The sequence below is a fragment of the Plecotus auritus genome, assembly GCF_963455305.1.
Source record: "Plecotus auritus genome assembly, chromosome: 5".
Lineage (NCBI taxonomy): Eukaryota > Metazoa > Chordata > Mammalia > Chiroptera > Vespertilionidae > Plecotus > Plecotus auritus.
The window spans coordinates 183,756,864-183,775,933 of record NC_137776.1 but is presented as its reverse complement, the minus strand read 5'-3'; the positions used below and the strand labels follow the sequence as shown (position 1 = coordinate 183,775,933).

Genomic DNA, 19,070 nt, shown 5'->3' with positions numbered 1-19,070 from the left:
AGGGAGGGCGCGAAGGAACAGCACCAACACTGCCCGCTGTACCCACCGCCTGGCCAGGGAAACACTGGACCGTGTGCATCAGGGTGGCCGGCTGGTCCCTGGAGCTGCACCCACCATAACCCTCCCCCCAATCAGGAACCTTCTCTCCTCTGAGCCCTCACGCCCGCTCTGAGCTGACACGGTGAGCTTTGGAGTCTCAGACCTGGGTGTGAGTCCTTGCTTGAGGGCCTGGGGCACGTGGCCCCTCTTGGAGCGTTGGCACTGTAGGTAATGGCCGGAATGGTCAGCTTCTGATTGAAGCGGTGGCTGAATCCCCCAGGCACAGAGAAGGGAGGGGGAGGGATGAGGATGTGAGACCAAGGACTTGTGGGCATGGGCCTGCATCATGGTGGAGACCCTGGAGGCACTGGACTCAGCTAGACCGGGGTGCGGGGGGGTAACTATAAAAGGCCTCAGCCCAATGTTCTTAAATGGCCCAATTGGAGGACCTAGTCCACATGTCAGTAAATAGATGAGCCTATAATACTCAGCCAATTAGGAGCCGGAGGAGGGGCTGGATAAATGGGCTGTGTTCCCGCCCCGGGGTACCAGTACAGCTAGAGGGACACCTGCTCTGGAGAGCATATTCAAGGTCTCCCTTTCACTGAGCTTCTGTCTCGGAGTGTCATTTGAATTGGGACAGGTGATTATTTCTCACAGTACCTGTCTACAACAAGCTGTCCACAGTGCCCACCACCCAGGCCATGTGAGGTCAGGATAGGGGAGCCTCGGTGCAGGCGGTGCCCGTCCCAGATCTTGCTGAGGTGGCCATGGCCCTGCATCTCACCTCTGCCTCCCTCTCCCCCCTGACTCTGCCAGAGCCAGCGGGCAGCACCCTGGCCCTGCCAGGGGCACCCAAGGCCCAGCCCTGGTACCCTGTGCTCTGAGCCTGTGGAATGTGTTCCTGTCTCTGCCTGGGATCCAGCTCCAGGCGAATGAGTTTCTCTCCCGGGCAATTCCCAGACACTGGTACACAGAGCCCCCTCCCCGCACCCCAAGGACGTGGCCGAGGCTGGGCCCACTGGTCCAGAGGCAACTGTCCACGGGGTCCACTCCCCACTCAGGGCTGAACCTTCTCTGACCCTCTTTGCTCCTTTGACATGAGGGGGCACCCACTTCTGGAGCTGGACATGGGCAGAGACTGGGCGGGCGGCTGAGGTCATGAGGTCAAAGCGGGTAGCCAGAGAGAGATGATGCTTTATTCAGGAAGAGCTGGGGGTGGGAGGTGGGCTCCCTGGGTCCCACCTGTGGCCTCTTGGGCAAGGACATTAGAAGCAAATGGCTGAGGGCATCTGAGTCTCCTCAGAGTCACCAAAGGGAGCTTATGGGGCGGCCTCAGAGTTGTCAGTGGGAGGCACAGGAAGGGCCTCAGAGTCGTCCGAGGGTAGGGGGGCGGACCCATCTCCGGTCACGGTGGGCAGGGCCTGGTAGGTCTGGGTCCAGTACTGCAGGTAGCTGCTCCTCAGGTGCTGTTTCAGGGACTGGCCATCCATCTTCTTGTTAATCTCCAGGTAGTTGCCGTTTTCCTGGGTGTAGGGATCCCACTGGGTGGGCACAGCCGAGTGGCCCTTGTTGGGGTCCCTGCACATGAGAGAAAGGCTGTGTGGGGTCTGAGGGCTCATGGGAGGCCTCCATGGTGACCCGAACCACCAGGGCTCCTCACTGTGTCCTGTGTACTGGCTGGGCATGTACGTGTTCTGCGCCCAACCAGTAGCTCTATGCTCACACACAGAGGAGGGTACTGAGGCTCAGGGAGGTTAAGTGTAGGAAAGGGGACAGGCATGTGGGGCCCAGGTGGCAGTAGGTCTGGCTCAGCCTCACCCGCCTTACCCAGTCCTGGCAAAGTTGGTCCAGTAGGCGATCATGGCCCGGGAGACAGTCCTGTCTTGGGGCCGGTAGCCCATGGGGTTGGCGAAGGGCCTCCCAAACACGTAAGGGAGCTCACCACTGTGGTCGGCGCCCACCCAGCTGGGGTAGAATGGATTGCGAGAAGGGTGGGAGAACAGGTAGGTGTAGGTCCGCGCACTCCTGAGGAGGGGAGTGACACAGCCCAGGTTGGCAGGGAGCTCACCTGGGCTGCCCACCCAGAGCTGGGCCCTGGAGGGAGGCCATGGGGAGAGCAGGGCAGAGTCTGAAAATCCCCAGACTCAGACTCAGGAGGGACCTGGATCCCTGATGGCCGTGGGGTTGTGCTTCTGAGATTTCAACTGCATTCACTCTTCCCTCCACAAAGCCTCTCGAGGAGACTTCCATCCTTTTCTCTGCAGATGAATTTGTGTTCTTCGCAGGGAACATACCTGTGCCGCCCCATGAAGAGATCACGTTCCTGGAGTTGGGACAAGCTTTCTGCCTGCTCTTCCTGGGCATCGTTTTCTCTCCCTTCCGAGGAAGCATCCCTAACTGACTTTTTGTTTTCACTGGAGGTTGACCAGGTGGCCGCAGGCCAGAGTTGTTTTGAATGTTGGTCAACTCCAAACCCACAACAGAGAGCATCATCCTGTGTTCTGTCCCCCTCATCCTCGAGCCTATGGAGAGATTGCCGGGGAGGCCTGTGGGCTGAGTGAATGGGGGACTTACAACCTGATGGACAGAGCACCTGAATTAATCTGAAAAGTAACCCTATAATTTTCAGTCTTACAACACATATACTTATGTGAATAGGGTTAAGTTTTCTTAAGGTTCCTTTGAAGGCCTGTGCAAAGTAATGAAGGACGTGACTTAGCTGTGAATCCAGCAAGCAGAACTGGTAAGCAGGGACAGACCCACCAGGAGTCAAAAAATCATCTCATCCACATCATCTCATTCACATCATCTCATCGTGTGATGACTACAATAGCTGAGGTCTGCGGACCCCCAAGGCTGCACGTAGCACCCCAGCTCCCTCCCCTTTATAGTCCTGTCCCTTGCAGCTTACTGGAACACAGAATTTGAATGCTTGTAAGCGCCCTGTCTTCTTGGTTGGCTGGCCTTCTCAATAAACGCCTCATATGATTCCACCCGGCCTTCGTTATTGGACACACGGACAGGCAGCCCGAGCCCTACCTGGGGTTTCCCAGTGACAGGAGGAGGGCTCTATAAAGGCCCCTGAGCTGGAAGGTGAGGAGGGGCCTTCTCAAGTCTCCTCAGGCCTGGGCAAGGCATATGGTGCAGGAACTGCTGGGACCCCATCCCGGCTTTCCCGGGCCTCTGTGAACCCGGAAGCCGCCCTCTGGGAAAGCTTCACTGGGCAGGTCGGTGACCCAGGGGAGCCTCCCCTGCCCCGGCCCTCACTTGGCGCTGGCTCTGTGCTGGGCCACGGCCATCTGCGTGGGCATCAGGAAGAAGACGTCGGTCTCAAAGTCCACCACCGTCTTCTTCTTGGCCTCCTGTGAGGAGTCCTGGGCCCAGGACGCCGTGTAGAAGTCAAAGGTGGCGTTGGCACCTCTGGGCCCCTTGGCAATGGTGACTTGGCTGACCAGCTTGAAGAAGTCCTCCCTGCAGGGACAAGCTGTCACTGGACCCTGTATCTGGCCAGCGGGAGGCATACCCTCCACCCCACGCCAGGGGCCTAGACATGGCCCTCTACACCCGCCAACCTCCTTCTCCAGCTGATGCCTCCCCAAGAGGCCCCCAGGCAAGCCCTGGTCCTTGCTCCCTACTCACCCTGTGATGGTCAGAATGTCCACGTTGATGGCAGGCACGTCAACGCTGGCAAAGATGTGGCCGTCCATGTTGTTGGTGCCAGCAATGTAGTCGATGTCGGCCGTGTTGGCGAAAAGGTTGATGGGGTCATCAGGGATGAAGTCTCCATCCACGACAGGCAGGAGGCCCCGGTAGTACTGCAAGGGGTCTACGTGGAGAGCATGGGTCCTTGCACCTTCTAGAGCAGGGGTGGGCAAACTTTTTGACTGGAGGGCCACAATGGGTTCTTAAACTGGACCAGAGGGCCGGAACAAAAGCATGGATGGAGTGTTTGTGTGAACTAATATAAATTCAAAGTAAAGGAGCGGAGGGGAGAGCAAGAGAACCGGATAGAACAGCCGGATCCGGCCCGCGGGCCGTAGTTTGCCCAATGCTGTTCTAGAGCCTGCCAGTCAGGCCCCATTCCCGGGGACAGCTCCTGCCTCCTCGGATCCAGACCAGGGTCCTCAGCCTGTCCCGCTGACATGGGGCCCGGATCATTCTATGTCCTGGGCTGCCCTGCGCGTGTGGAGCAGCTTCCCTGGCCCCATCCACCCTATGTCACCGCTCCCCAGTGTGGCAGCCCAGACTGTGTGCAGACTGCCACAGGCTCCCTGGGCCATACCGTCCCGCTGACAGCCACTGCACCTGAGGTCCCTAAAAGTGGGTGCAAATGACTGTTTCTGCCCATTGTTGGGGGACAAGGTGCACCAGCTTCCCAAAGGGGTCAGGACCCAGGGAGGATCAGAGGGAGGGATGGCGACCAAGGCACAGCCAGTGGAGGCCACGGAGGCAACAAGGGCCCTGGCAGCACCGGGCTCCCAGATATGCCATTAGCGCGCGATGGTTCAGGCAGCAGCCCCTCAATCCTCACTTCTTTGGGAGCATGGCCGTCCCCCCATGTGGAGTCCCACTCACACTCCAGGCCCAACAGGGGTATCTTATAGGCCAGCGTCAGAGTCCGTGGGTCGGTGACCTTCAAACACTTGGCCATGCTGGCGGTATCGTCCAGGGGGCAGCCCACCTTCTTGGCGATCTGGGGGTGGGGGAGACCGCTATGGGGACCAGGACAGGGCATGAAAAAGAGGTAACCCGAGCACCTCCCCACCGCAGCTCCCTTTTACCCCCTTGGCCCAGGAGAGAGGGTTCTTCTGGATGGCCCAGGGAACCAGCGCCAGACCGCTCTCGCTGATGGCTCGCCGGATGAGTCCGTTGCTGTAGGGAGAGAGGGTCTGCAACACACAGAGGTCCTGTCACCATGGCCTCGCCTCTCCTGCCCACCCGGGCTCCACCAGGGACAGCCAGGTTGTCAACTTCATGCTGTTCCCCACAGCCCCATCAGCTCCCCAATTCTCATCAGCTCCCCCAGTTCACATCAGCTCCCCCAGTTCCCATCAGCTCCCCCAGTTCACATCAGTTCCCCCAGTTATCATCAGCTCCCCCAGTTCACATCAGCACCCTCAGCCCCAATCAGCACTCTCAGCCCCCATCAGCTCCCCCCTGTTCCCATTGGCTACCTCAGTTCCCATCGGCTCCCTTAGCCCCCACCAACTCCTCAACCAGCTCTCCACCAGGTCCCCACAACACCCTAGGAAGAAGGCCCATCCGCCCGGGGTCCCCAGACCTGCAGAGAGACGCTGACACCTCCGGCTGATTCCCCAAATATGGTGATGTTGTTGGGGTCCCCCCCAAAGGCCTCAATGTTCCTTTTCACCCACGCGATGGCCATGTGCTGGTCCCGAAGACCATAGTTACCTGGGGCGGGTGGGGGAGCCCATGAGAGACTGGGGTGGGGGGAGAGCTTCCTCCATGTGGAGACCCCTGTCAAGCCCCTGGATGGCGCACGGCGGGTCCCAGAAGGTTGTTGAATGAGGTGCTGGAGGGAGTGTAGGGCTCTGGTAGGGGACCAGGAGCTGGAGGGCCAGGCTGCTCATCTCTCTCCCTGACACCATCCATCTTGTAGTCCTATGGCTCTGTGTCCTCCAAGTCACCACCTCAGTGTCTCGTCTTCTGTCTGTCCCTGGGTCCCTGTCCCTGCTCCCTCATCTCCCTGGTCTCCCTGGATCCCTGCCTGGCTGGCTGGCTGCCTCTTCTCTCACTACAGCTTCCGATGGGCTCCTGTGGCTCACTGTCCATCACCAGCTTCCAGTGCTGCCAGTAGAATTCTGGGTCTTTCTGGGAGACTGTCAGAAGTTGTTGGGAGAAAGGGGTGCTGAAGGGCCCCCCACCAGCTCCCTCACTCCCGGCCCCAGGAGCCCATCACACCTGGCAGGTGGGCGTCCCCAGTGCTGAGGAAGCCCAGCGGCCCAAGGCGGTAGTTGAAGGTGACCACGATGACGTTGCCCCGCGTGGCGATCTCCCCCCCGTCGTACTTGTAGTTATTGAAGAAACTTAATTCTTGGGCAGAGCCCACGAGGAAGGCTCCTCCGAAGATCCAGATCATGACAGGCAGGTTCTGGGAAACTGAAGCAGGAGACATGCCCGGTGACTACAGCTGTCACCTCCCCATTTCCTCTGGGTGCTTGTTTCAGGGAATTTCAACTCTGTAGCCCACACAGAGCCCAGGGGCAGGGCAGGGCTGGGCCTCTAGCTGCCTGCGTGCTTTCTGCACGTTTGGGGACCTGGAAGGCATGGGGTGGGTGATCCACCTTCCTTCTGGCCCTGGGGGACCCAGATGTTGAGGTAGAGACAGTCCTCAGAGCCCCTGGTGTTCTCCTGGGTGTCAGTGACTTGCAGGCATCGCTGCTTGAAGTCCTTGGCCTTCAGGGTCCCTGTGGGTGACCAGAGGGGCTGGCGTGAGGATGTTGCTAGCAAAGAAGTGACTATTGATGGACTGCTGCCTGGCTCATCACCCGCTCACTGGCATCCCTGGGAGCCCAGAGCCGTCAGGGCCTTTGTTGCCTCCGTGGCCTTGACTGGCTGTGCCGCGGGCGCCATCCCTCCCTCTGATCCTCCCTGGGTCCTGACCCCTTTGGGAAGCTGGTGCACCTTGTCCCCCAACAATGGGCAGCCCCACGAACCACCCCAGGCACAGGGCCAGCTCAGCACCAACCCCCCACTCCCACCTTGCCAGCCGGGGTGCCGCTGGGGGTTCTCCAGGGCCTTGGGTGGGGCAGCGAAGGGGATCCCCTTAAAAACATCCACAGAGCGGCCGTCGATGCCCAAGAGGCCGAGCTTCTTGTTGACGCCCTCCACGAAGCCTCCTTCTGTGTGTACCACGCCCAGCTGGGGAGAGGGCAGGCTCAGGGGTGCAGGCTTGGCAGGCCAGCGGGGTGGGGCAACCCCAGAAGGCTCTAGAGGTCCAGACAGCTTCCATGTGGGGCCCGTAGTCACGCCTGCCTGGAGCTATGGGTTCCTGAGGAAGCCCCGCTCCTCACCCTGTGCCAGGGCCCCGAAAAACGGGATCCTGTAGTTGCCCTGAGGCTTCCGACTCCCCCTCGAGGGGCCCCAGCCCCTGGCAAGCAGGTGTGTGTGGCCCCCGCTAGGGCGCTGTGCTCCGGGTTGAACTAGACCGAGGTCCACACTCCTGTTCCGCTGCTTGGGCTATTGTGGGCAAACTGCTGGCCTGCTCAGGGCCCAGTGCCCTTCTGAGCTGGTCCATGGCTCTCCCAGGGCAGAGGGAGAGCCGAGGGCCCTGAAGGCCCAGGCAGATCCACAGATCAGCCCTGAGGGTGCCAGTGACTCTGGGGCTGCTGGGACAGGGCGCCTTGTTTGTGGTGGCACAAGTGCCCCTGTGTGCCCTGAGAGCGCCTGGCCCAGCCCTCACTCGTGGTCTCTGACATTTGAGTTCGTGGGCGTCCTGGCTGTCAGCTGCGCGGCTCCATCCTGTGAGTGTGAAGGCAGGAGCGAAGAGGAAGGGCCAAGACAGCGCGGGGCTGTGTGTGGGCTCTCGGGGGCTCTTTATGCCAGCGCCCCACCTGCCTGCCCCCCTCCGCAGGTCGTCCCAGGTCCCAGGCCGGGTTAGGGGAGCAGACGGGCCCCTGCCATGTCCTCTGGGCTCTCACTTACCTTTGCTGCGCTCACTACCACCAAGCAGCAGGCGAGGCCTAAGACAGCCAGCTCCGGGCGCCCCATGGTGGGTGTGCCTGCCTCGGGATGGCCCTGGCTCCAGCCCGTGGGTATTTATGGGGCGGGAGCCATCCGGGAGCTGGAGCTGGCAGCTGCATGTGTCTGGTTCACTTCCCCTCCTCCTCCCTCTGCCCCTTCCTCCAGGCAGTATACCTGTGGCCAGGATAATTGTCATTCCCAGCCAGGCTCAGGGCCAAGGTCATGCAGGTGTGGGCACACACACACTCAGACACACACACGCATGCATAGCTGCTGTTTCCAGGCGGGCTTAGGCTGGGCCAAGGTCACAGAGGTGTGTGTACACACATAAACATAGACACACACACACACATGCACACATGTGTGCACGGGTCAGGGATGGTCCACCTTGCACATGATCTGCTATTCCCTGGTGCCTGTTGCACTCGGTGCACCTGGCCTGTCACTGGAAATAGTCAGGTGGCCCAGGCCAGGGGCTGAGGGTTGGGGCTCAGCTGGGTGCACAGTGCCCTGAATGGTGGCTCATTTACAAGGGCCTGGGCTCACCCTCAGAGAAGTGGGCCTGCTTCCCTCCAGGCCCTGCCTGGATCCCACCTGGAGCTCCGGACCTCAGCAAAGGGTGTTCACAGGGGACAGGGCATGTGACTTCCGGGACTGAGAGGGCTGTGTGCTCCTGGGCAGCCATGTGGCTGAGCCTGGGTCCGAGGGCCCACTGGTGAGCAGTCCGAGCTGGGTGTGGGGACCCAGAGAAGCATCAAGTGAAGTCTTATAAATTGTTAAAGTATTTTATGTTCTGTATATTTTGCCCCGATGGTTTTTTTAAAAATATATTTTTATTGATTTTGGAGAAGAAGGGAGAGGGAGTGAGAAATAGAAAAATCAATGATGAGAGAGAATCATTGATCGGCTGCCTCCTGCAAGCCCCCTACCAGGGACCGAGCCCACAACCCAGGCATGTGCCCGTGATCAGAATCGAACCTGGGACCATTCAGTCCTCAGGCCAATGCTCCATCTGCTGAGCCAAACTGGCTAGAGCTTATACAGATTAAAAAAAATAAATAAATAACGGTTGCAAGGACCAACTCCTGACCAGGACTGGGCTGCCTGCCTTTGGAGGAAGAGGGGAATTTGGCTGGGCTTGTGGTTTCTGCTGCCCACAATAAGGCTTTGTGGATTTCAAGTTCAGACGGGAACCCACCAGCACTAAGTGGGGGATTGTAGACAGATCAAAGCCTGCCACTGGGAAGGCCAGGTGGGGAGTACTGGCCAGTGGCCTCTGTCGGGACTTCCCATTCTGTGAACCAGGGCCTGGGCCTTCCTTTACCGATTGGAACCCTCCGGGAACCCGGTCCTGGGAAGGCCTCTCTGGGGGCGTTGTGTCTGGGGAAGTGTGGAGAGTGACTACAGCGTTTGGATAGGTTCAAGCCTCGGGCAAATGAGAGGGCAGGTTCTCTTGTGGCAAAGTCACGTGCAAGTCCTATATTGGAGGGCAAAGACATCCCGGCACATTGATAGCCAAAGGTTATGGTTGCACGCTTGACCTCATGGTCCCAACCTGTGGTCCCCGTGGCTAAGTGAGGTAAGCTATGGGAAGTGCAGCAAGTGCTGCCAAAACAAAGCTTGATAGAGTTCAGGTGCATGTAATTGAGTAGATTCCAAATCGAGAGAACAATGTAAACATCTTGAGCACTTTGCCTGGTGGAATCTGGCTATAAAATAAAGACTTGGCTTGCAGGCTGTGGCACTGTCTCTCCATCTAAGAGCAGCGTCCCACCTAGCCCCAGCTTTATTCTCTTGTCTGTCTTCTTTAATCCTTCCCCGCCCCCCTCAGGTTCACCCCTGGCTGTGCTGAGCCAGCCACAGGGAAGGATTTGTGATGCAGCTTATTTAAAGCAACAGCTGGGCCCTGGGAACCAGAGCTGCAGCTCTTCACAGGGTTCATTTCACCCAGGACCAGGCACTGGACCGCCCCCCTTGCTCTGTTGGCACCTGGTCTGAGGAGTCCCAGGTGAGTGTGGGTTTGCAGGATAAACGTGCTGATTGCTGCCCCTGGCTCCCCTCTGGCCCAGATGAACCCAGGGCTGTGAGGTCTGAGGTCCCGTCTCGGGCAGCCACCAGTTTAGACTCACTGTCCTGAGGGTAGATGGGCTGGAGCCCTGAGAGCCCGCAGCCCCTGGCTGGCTGCCCTAGTTGTCCAGGTCTGTGCTGTGGTTCTGCCATGGGGAGGTGGGCACTGGGAAGCTGTGCTGGGGGAGGTGGAAGGATGGGGCAGGGAGGGCAGGGAGGAACAGCACCAAAACTGCCCGCTGTACCCACCGCCTGGCCAGGGAATCACTGGACCGTGTGCATCAAGGTGGCCAGCTATTGCCTGGAGCTGTCTCCACCATACCTCTGAGCTGACACGGTGAGCTTTGGAGTCTCAGACCTGGGCATGAGTTCTCGCTTGAGGGCCTGGGGCACATGGCCCCTCTTGGATCCTTGGCACTGTAGGAAATGGTCGGCATGGTCAACTTCTGATGGAAGCGGTGGTGTGGCTAAGTGGTTGAGCATCAACCCATGAACTAAGAGGTCATGGTTCGATTCCGGGTCAGGACACCTGGCCCAGGGGGAGGGACGAGGATGTGAGACCAAGGACCCGTGGCATGGGCCAGCATCATGGTGGAGACCCTGGAGGCACTGGTCTCAGCTAGACGGGGGGGGGGGGGGGGGGGGGGGGGGGCAACTAGGAAAGGCTCATCCCAATGTTCTTAAATGGCCCAATGGGAGGACCTAGTCCACATGTCAGGAAACAGGTGAGCTCAGAGTACTAATCCAATGAAGAGCCGGAGGAGGGGCCGGATAAATGGGCTGTGCTCCTGCCCCAGGGGAGCCAGTGCAAGTGGGGGACACCTGCTCTGGAGAGTGCATTCAAGGTCTCCTTTCACCACACTTCTGTCTCCAAGTGTCATTTGAGTTGGGACAGGTGAGCATTTCTCACAGTACCTGTCTACAACGGGGTGTCCACTGTGCCCACCACCTGGGCTAGGAGAGGTCAGGATGGGGGAGCCCTCAGTGCAGGCAGTGCCCTGTCCCAGACCTTGCTGGGGTGGCCATGGCCCTGCATCTCACCTCTGCCTCCCGCTGCCCTCTGGACTCTGCCAGAGCCAGCGGGGAGCACCCTGGCCCAGCCAGGGGCACCCAAGGCCCAGCCCTGGTACCCTGTGCTCTGAGCCTGCGGGATGCGTTACTGTCTCAGCCTGGGATCCAGCTCCATGCGAATGAGTTTCTCTCCTGGGCAATTCCCAGACCCCGGTACACAGAGCCCGCACCCTGAGGACGTGGCTGAGGCTGGGCTCACTGGTCCAGAGGAAACTGCCCACGGGGCCCACTCCCCACTCAGGGCTGTCATTTCTCTGACCCTCTCTCCTCTGAAATAAGGGGGGCACCCCACTTCCGGAGCCAGACACGGGCAGAGACGGGGCGGGCGGTTGCGGTCATGAGGGCAAAGAGGGTTGCCAGAGAGAGATGCGGCTTTATTCAGGAAGCGCTGGGGTGGGAGGTGGGCTCCCTGGGTCCCACCTGTGGCCTCTTGGACAAGGACATTAGAAGCAAATGGCTGTGGACATCTGAGCCCCTTCAGAGTCACAAGTCGGGGGACCAAGAAGCGACCACAGAGTTGTCCGAGGGAAACACGGGACAGTCTCAGAGTCCTCCAAGGGGTGTAGGGGGGTGGACCCGTCTCCGGTCACGGTGGGCAGGACCTGGTAGGTCTGGGTCCAGTACTGCAGGTAGCTGATCCTCAGGTGCCGTTTCAGGGACTGGCCATCCATCTTCTTGTTAATCTCCAGGTAGTTGCCATTTTCCTGGGTGTAGGGATCCCACTGGGTGGGCACAGCTGAGTGGCCCTTGTTGGGGTCCCTGCACATGAGAGAAAGGCCGTGTGGGGTCTGAGGGCTCACGGGAGGCCTCCATTTTGACCCGAACCACCAGGGCACCTCACTGTGTCCTGGCCACTGACTGGGCATGTACGTGTTCTGCACCCAACCCGTAGCTCTATGCTCACACACAGATGGGGGTACTGAAGGTCAGGGAGGTTAAGTGTAGGAGAGGGGACAGGCATGTGGGGCCCAGGTGGCAGTAGGCCTGGTCAAGCCTCACCCGCCTTACCCAGTGCTGGCAAAGTTGGCCCAGTAGGTGATCATGGCCCGGGAGACAGTCCTGTCTTGGGGCCGGTAGATCAGGGGATTGTCGAAGGGCTTCCCAAACACGTACTGGAGGTCAGTGGTGTGGTCGGCGCCCACCCAGCTGGGTAACAACGGAATGCGAGAAGGGTGGGAGAACAAGTAGGTGTAGGTCCGCGCACTCCTGAGGAGGGGAGGGACACGGCCCATGTTGGCAGGGAGCTCACCTGGGCTTCCCACCCAGAGCTGCGCCCTGGAGGGAGAAATGGGGAGAGCAGGGCTGGACCGAGAAATCCCCAGACTCAGACTCAGGAGGGACCTGGGGTCCCTGAAGGCCGTGAGGTTGTGGTTCTGAGATTTCAAGTGCATTCACTCTTCCCTCCACAAATCCTCTCGAGGCGCCTTCCTTCCTTTTCTCTGCAGATGAATTTGTGTTCCCGTCAGGAACACACCTGTGCCGCCCAAAGAAGAGCTCAAGTTCCTGGAGTTGGGACAAGCTTTCTGCCTGCTCTTCCTGGGCATCGTTTTCTCTTCCTTCCGAGGAAGCATCCCTAACTGACTTTTTATTTTCGCTGGAGGTTGACCAGGTGGCCGCAGGCCAGAGTTGTTTTGAATGTTGGCCAACTCCAAACCCACAACAGAGAGCAACATCCCGTGTTCTGTCCCCCTCAGCCTGTGGATTGCGGGGAGGCTGCAGACACTTCAGGGGAGGCCTGTGGACTGAGGGAATGGGGGACTTACTACCTGATGGATAGAGCACCTGAATTAATCTGAAAAGTAACCCTATCATTTTCAGTCTTAGAACACATATACTTATGTGAATAGGGGTTAAGTTTTCTTAAGTTTCCTTTGAAGGCCTGTGCAAAACAATGAAGGAGGTGATTTAGCCGTGAATCCAGCAAGCAGAACCGATAAGCAGGGACAGACCCACCAGGAGTCAAAACATCATCTCATCCACATCATCTCATCCACATCATCTCGTGTCATGACTACAATAGCTGAGGTTGTGACCCCCAGGGCTGCACGTAGTACCGCAGCCCCCTCCCCTTGATAGTCCTGTCCCTGCACCTGCTGGAAGACAGGATTTGAATGCTTGTAAGTGCCCTGTCTTCTTGGTTGGCTGATCTTCTCAATAAACGCCTCATATGATTCCACCCGGCCTTCGTTATTGGACACAGGGACAGGCAGCCCGAGCCCTACCTGGGGTTTCTCAGTAACAGGAGGAGGGCTGGGAGGTGAGGAGGGGCCTTCTCAAGTCTCCTCAGGCCTGGGCAAGGCAGATGGTGCAGGCACCGCTGGGACCCCTCACGGCTTTCCCGGGCCTCCCTGATCCCCGAGTCGCCCACCGGGGAGGCCTCCCTGGGCAGGTGTGTGACCTAGGGGAGCCTCCCCTGCCCCGGCCCTCACTTGGCGCTGGCTCTGTGCTGGGCCACGGCCATCTTTGTGGGCATCAGGAAGCCAATGTCGGTCTCCAAGTCCACCACCGTCTTCTTCTTTGCCTCCTCGGAGAAGTCCTGGGCCCAGGACGCCGTGTAGAAGTGAAAGGTGGTGTTGGCACCTCTGGGCCCCTTGGAGAAGGTGAACCCGCTGACCAGCTTGAAGAAGTCCTCCCTGTGGGGACAAGCCGGCACTGGACCCTGGACCCAGGTCAGTGGGAGGCATCCCCCGCTACACACCCCTTCCAGGGCCCTGCAGATGGCCCCCTACTCCTGCCCACCTCCTTCTCCAGCTGATGCCTCCCCAATAGGCCCACGGGCACTGCCCTGGTCCTGCGCCCCACTCACCCCGTGATGGTCTGGTTGTCCACGTTGATGGCCGGCAGGTCAACGCTGGCAAAGCGGTAGCCGTCCATGTTGTTGGTGCCAGCGATGTAGTCAATGTCAGCCGCGTTGGCGGAAAGGTTGATGGGGTCGTCGGGGATGAAGTCTCCATCCACGACAGGCAGGAGGCCCGCGTAGTGCATTATGGGGTCTGTGTGGAGAGCAGGGGTTCCTCGCACCTTCCAGAGCCGCCTTCCAGGCCCCAGGCCCGGGGGCAGCCCCTGCCTCCTCGGATCCAGACCAGGGTCCTCAGCCTGTCCACCTGACATGGGGCCCGGATCATTCTATGTCCTGGGCTGTGCTGCGCATGTGGAGCAGCTTCCCTGGCCCCATCCACCCGATGTCACCCTCCCCAGTGTGACAGCCCAGACTGTGTGCAGACTGCCACAGGCTCCCTGGGCCACACCGTCCCGCTGACAGCCACTGCGCCTGAGGTCCCTAAAAGTGGGTGCAAATGACTGTTTCTGCCCATTGTTGGGGGGATCAGGTGCACAGCTTCCCAAAGGGGGTCAGAGGGAGGGATGGCGCCCGCGGCACAGCCAGTCGAGGCCACAGAGGCAACAAGGCCCTGGTGGCACCGGGCTCCCAGGGACGCCATGAGCAGGTGACGGGCCAGGTAGCAGGCCCTCAATCCTCACTTCTTTGGGAGCATGGTCGTCCCCCCATGTGGAGCCCCACTCACACTCCAGATCCAAGCGGGGTATCTTATAGGCCAGCGTCAGCGCCCGGGGGTCGGTGACCTTCAGACACTTGGCCATGCTGGCAGTATCGTCCAGGGGGCAGCCCACCTTCTTGGCGATCTTGGGATTTGCGGGGGAGACAGGTGGGAGAGGCCAGTGTGGGGCAGTCGGCCATGGAGACTGTGACAGGGCATGGGAGGGCGGTAACTGAGTCCCAACCCCACTGCAGCTCCCCTTTACCCTCTTGGCCCAGGAGAGAGGGTTCTTCTGGATGGCCCAGGGGGCCAGCGCCACGCCGCTCTGGCTGATGGCTCGTCGGATGAGGCCCTTGTTGTAGGGAGAGAGGGTCTGCAACACACAGAGGTCCTGTCACCATGGCTTCACCTCTCCTGCCCACCCGGGCTCCACCAAGCACAGCTAGACTGTCAGCATCATGCTCTTCCACACAATCCTATCAGCTCTCCCCAGTTCCCATCAGCTCCCCCAGCTCCCATCAGCTCCCCCAGCCCCCATCAGCTCCCCCAGCTCCCATCAGCTCCCCCAGCTCCCATCAGCTCCCCAGCCCCCATCAGCTCCCCCAGTTCCCATCAGCTCCCCTAGCTCCCATCAGCTCCCCCAGTTCCCATCAGCTCCCCCAGCTCCCATCAGCTCCCCCAGCTCCCATCAGCTCCCCCAGCCCCCATCAGCTCCCCCAGCTCCCATCAGCTCCCCCAGTTTCCATCAGCTCCCCCAGCTCCCATCAGCTCCCCCAGCCCCCATCAGCTCCCCAATTTCCCATCAGCTCCCCCAGCTCCCATCAGCTCCCCCAGCTCCCATCAGCTCCCCCAGTTCCCATCAGCTCCCCCAGTTCCCATCAGCTCCCCCCTGTTCCCATCAGTTCCCCCAGTCCCCATCAGCTCCCCCAGTTCCCATCAGCTCCCCCAGCTCCCATCAGCTCCCCCAGCTCCCATCAGCTCCCCCAGTTCCCATTAGCTCCCCCAGCCTCTGTCAGCTCCCCCTCACCCCATGAGCTCTCCCCAGTTCCCATTAGCTTAGATCCCCCCCAGCCCCCATCAGCTCCCCACTTTGGTCCCCCCAAACCCCCGTGGGAGGAAGGCCTGCCCTCCCAGGGTCCCCAAACCTGTAGAGAGACGCTGACACCTCCGGCTCATTCCCCAAAGATGCTGATGTTGTTGGGGTCCCCCGCGAAGGCTGCAATATTCCTCTTCACCCACGCGATGGCCATGTGCTGGTCCCGAAGGCCATAGTTACCTGGGGCCGGTGGGGTAGCCCATCAGGAACTGGGGTGAGGGACAGCTTCTGCCATGTGGAGACCCCTGTCAAACCCCAGAATGGTGCACGGCGGGTCCCAGGAAGATGTGCAATGAGGTGCTGGAGGGGCTGTGGGGCTCAGGTAGGGGACAAGGAACAGGAGGGTCAGGCTGTTCATTTCTCTCCCTGACACGGTCCCTCTTGTTGTCTGTCTATCCTACGGCTCTGAGTCTCTCGAGTCACCACTTCAGTGTCTCATCTTCCGTCTCTCCCTGGGTCCCTGTCCCCGCTCCCTGGTCTCCCTGGGTCCCTGTCCCCACTCCCTGGTCTCCCTAGGGTCCCTGTCCCCGCTCCCTGGTCTCCCTGAGACCCTGCCTGGCTGGCTGGCTGCCTCTTCTCTCACTATAGCTTCCGATGGGCTCCTGTGGCTCACTGTCCATTCTCAGCTCCTGTGCTGCCAGTAGAATTCTGGTTTTTTCTGGAAGACTGTCAGGAGTTTTTGGGAGAATGCGATGCTGAAGGGCCCCCAACAACTCCCTCACTTCCAGCCCCAGGTGCCCATCACACCTGGCAGGTGGGCGTCCCCAGTGCTGAGGAAGCCCAGCGGCCCGAGGCGGTAGTTGAAGGTGACCACGATGACGTTGCCCCGCGTGGCAATCTCACCCCCGTCGTACTTGTAGTTATTGAAGAAGCTTAATTCTTGGGCAGAGCCCATGAGGAAGGATCCTCCGTAGATCCAGATCATGACAGGCAGATTCTGGGAAACTGAGGCAGGAAGCAGGCCCAGTGACCCCAGCTGTCCCCTCCCCATCCCCTCTGGGTGCTTGTTTCAGGGACTTTCAGCTCTGGAGATCACACATCCAAGGGGTGGGGCAGGACTGGGCCTCTGGCTGCCTGGGCGCTTTCTGCAGGTTCGGGGACCTGGAGGGCATGGGGTGGGGGATGCACCTTCCTTCTGGCCCTGGGGGACCCAGATGTTGAGGTAGAGGCAGTCCTCGGAGCCCCTGGTGTTGTCCTGGGTGTCAGTGATTTGCAGGCATCGCTGCTTGAAGTCCTTGGCCTTCAGGGTACCTGTGGGTGACCAGAGGGCCTGGCGTGAGGATGGTGGCCCCACCGCCACCCTAGGCACTGGACCAGCCCAGCACCCACCCCCCACTCCCACCTTGCCAGCCGGGGTGCCGCTGGGGGTTCTCCAGGGCCTTGGGCGGGGCAGCGAAGGGGATGCCCTTGAAGACGTCCACAGAGCGGCCACCGGTGCCCAAGAGACCGAGCTTCTTGTTGACGCCCTTCACGAAGCCCCCTTCCGTGTGCACCACGCCCAGCTGGGGAGAGGGCAGGCTCAGGGGCGCAGGCTGGGCGGGCCAGCGGGGTGGGGCAACCCCAGCAGGCTCTAGGGGTCCAGACAGCCTCCAGGTGGAGCCGCTAGTCACGCCTGCCTGGAGCTGTGGGGTCCTGAGAAAGCCCCGCTCCTCAGCCCTGGCAGGGCCCTGAGGGAAGGGATCCTGTAGGTGCCCTGAGGCTCCCAACTCCCCCTGGAGGGGCCCCTGCCACTGGCAAGCAGGTGGGTTTCACCCCATCTCCGGGGCCGGGCTCCGGGCTCCGGGTTGAACTAGACCGAGGTCCACACTCCTGTTCCCCTGCTGGGGCTGTGATGGGCAAACTGCGGGCCTGCTCAGGGCCCAGCGCCCTCTGAGCCGAGCTATGGCCCTCCCCGGGGAGAGGGAGAGCCAAGGACCCTGGCAGATCCGCAGATCAGCCCTGAGGGCGCCAGTGACTCTGGGGCTGCGGGGACAGGGCGCCTTGTTTGTGTTGGCGCAAGTGCCCCTGTGTGCCCTGAGAGCGCCTGGCCCAGCCCTCACTCGTGGTCTCTGACATTGGAGTTCGTGGGCATCCTGGCTGTCAGCTGCGTGGCGCCATCGTGTGAGTGTGAAGGCAGGAGCGCAGAGGAAGGGCCAGGAAAGCGCGGGGCTGGGTGTGGGCTCTCGGGGTCCCTTTGTGCCAGCACCCCACCTGCCTGCCCCCCTCCGCAGACCGTCCCAGGTCCCAGGCCGGGTTAGGGGAGCCGACGGGCCCCTGCCATGTCCTCTGGGCTCTCGCTTACCTTTGTTGCGCTCACTATCGCCAAGCAGCAGGCGAGGCCTAAGACAGCCAGCTCCGGGCGCCCCATGGTGCGTGTGCCTGCCTCGGGGCCCTGCCTCTGCGTGTGGGTATTTATGGGGCAGGAGCCATCTGGAGGCCGGGGTTGGCAGCTGCCTGTGACTGGTTCCCTTCCCCTTCTCCTCCCTCTGCCTCTTCCTCCAGGCAGTATATCCGGGGCCAGGATAACTGCCATTCCCAGCCAGGCTCAGGGCCAAGGTCATGTATGTTTGGGCACACACACACTCAGACACACACACACACATGCATAGCTGCCTTTTGCAGGCGGGCTCAGGCTGGGCCAGGGTCACAGAGGTGTGCACACACACACACTCAAACTCACAAATGCACGTACACACACATGCACACGGGTGCAGGGATAATCCGCCTCTCACAGGACCTGCTGATCAGGTGTCTGCAGCCCACAGTGCACCTGGGCCGGTTACTGGGAATAGTCAGGTGAACCTGGGCTGGGGCTACAGGGACTCAGCTGGGTGCACTGTGCCCTGAATGGTGGCTCATTTACAAGGGCCTGGGCTCACCCTCAGAGAAGTGGGCCTGCTCCCCTCCAGGCCCTGCCTTGCCCCACACACTCCGGAGCTCAGCAAAGGGAGGTCATAGAGCATGGGCGTGTGACTTCCGGGACAGAGAGGGCTGTGTGCTCCTGGGCAGCCACGTGGCTGAGCCTGGGTCCGAGGGCCCACTGGTGAGCAGTCTGAGCTGGGTGTGGGGACCCATTGCAGCACAGGGCGGGGGATCCTGCCCTCAGGGAGGGCATACCTCACACTCAGCACCAGCAGCCCTGGGAGGCAGGACTGGAGGCTCAGGGGGGCACAGGTGGGGAGAAAGGGGGCTCCCGCCCAGCCTGGTGGCTTCCCTGAGGAAGAGAAAGCGCCTGGCTTCAGAAATACACCACGACCTGGGGCCCAGCAGAGAGACAGAGAGGGACAGACAGAGGGAGAGACAGACAGAGGGAGAGACAGAGATAATGGGGACGCGGAGAGACAGAGGGAGAGAGAGCTGAGCAGAGTGTGTGAGAGCAGAAGGGCGCGTGTGGCTGGGGGAGCGTGTCTCACTCGGGAACCAGAGGAAGCTCCAGGGACAAGCCCAGGGTTCCTGCCTTTGTGGCGTTGGCAGCACTGCCTTCTCCAGGGCTGGGGGCGCGTTCAGGGCCCGGGGACAGCAGAGCCCTCCCCAGCCAGCATCCATTCGCCCGGCCCCTCACCCTTTCGCTACCAGGAGCCGGTGCTTGTACGCAGGCCACAGCCCGGCTGGCG

General features: G+C 60.6%; 1 protein-coding gene and 1 pseudogene across 2 annotated transcripts; both read right to left on the bottom strand.

The window, feature by feature from the left end:
• Positions 1-1,361: 1,361 nt before the first annotated feature.
• LOC308248874 (bile salt-activated lipase-like) lies at positions 1,362-7,773 on the bottom strand (the record flags this gene model as incomplete). Its single annotated transcript, XM_080669325.1, has 11 exons — positions 1,362-1,620; positions 1,870-2,067; positions 3,310-3,513; positions 3,682-3,868; positions 4,618-4,735; positions 4,824-4,931; positions 5,324-5,454; positions 5,965-6,162; positions 6,348-6,470; positions 6,765-6,924; positions 7,708-7,773. The coding sequence occupies 11 exons, from the start codon at positions 7,771-7,773 to the stop codon at positions 1,362-1,364; spliced, it is 1,752 nt and encodes a 583-aa protein (XP_080525451.1).
• A 2,334-nt stretch (positions 7,774-10,107) lies between these two features.
• LOC308248397 (bile salt-activated lipase-like) lies at positions 10,108-17,824 on the bottom strand (annotated as a pseudogene). Its single transcript has 12 exons — positions 17,759-17,824; positions 16,820-16,979; positions 16,606-16,728; positions 16,225-16,422; positions 15,527-15,657; positions 14,647-14,754; positions 14,409-14,526; positions 13,691-13,877; positions 13,314-13,517; positions 11,893-12,090; positions 11,424-11,643; positions 10,108-10,230 (listed from the first exon to the last, which is right to left on the bottom strand). The product of its transcript is annotated as a bile salt-activated lipase-like (transcript).
• Between the last annotated feature and the right edge of the window lie 1,246 nt (positions 17,825-19,070).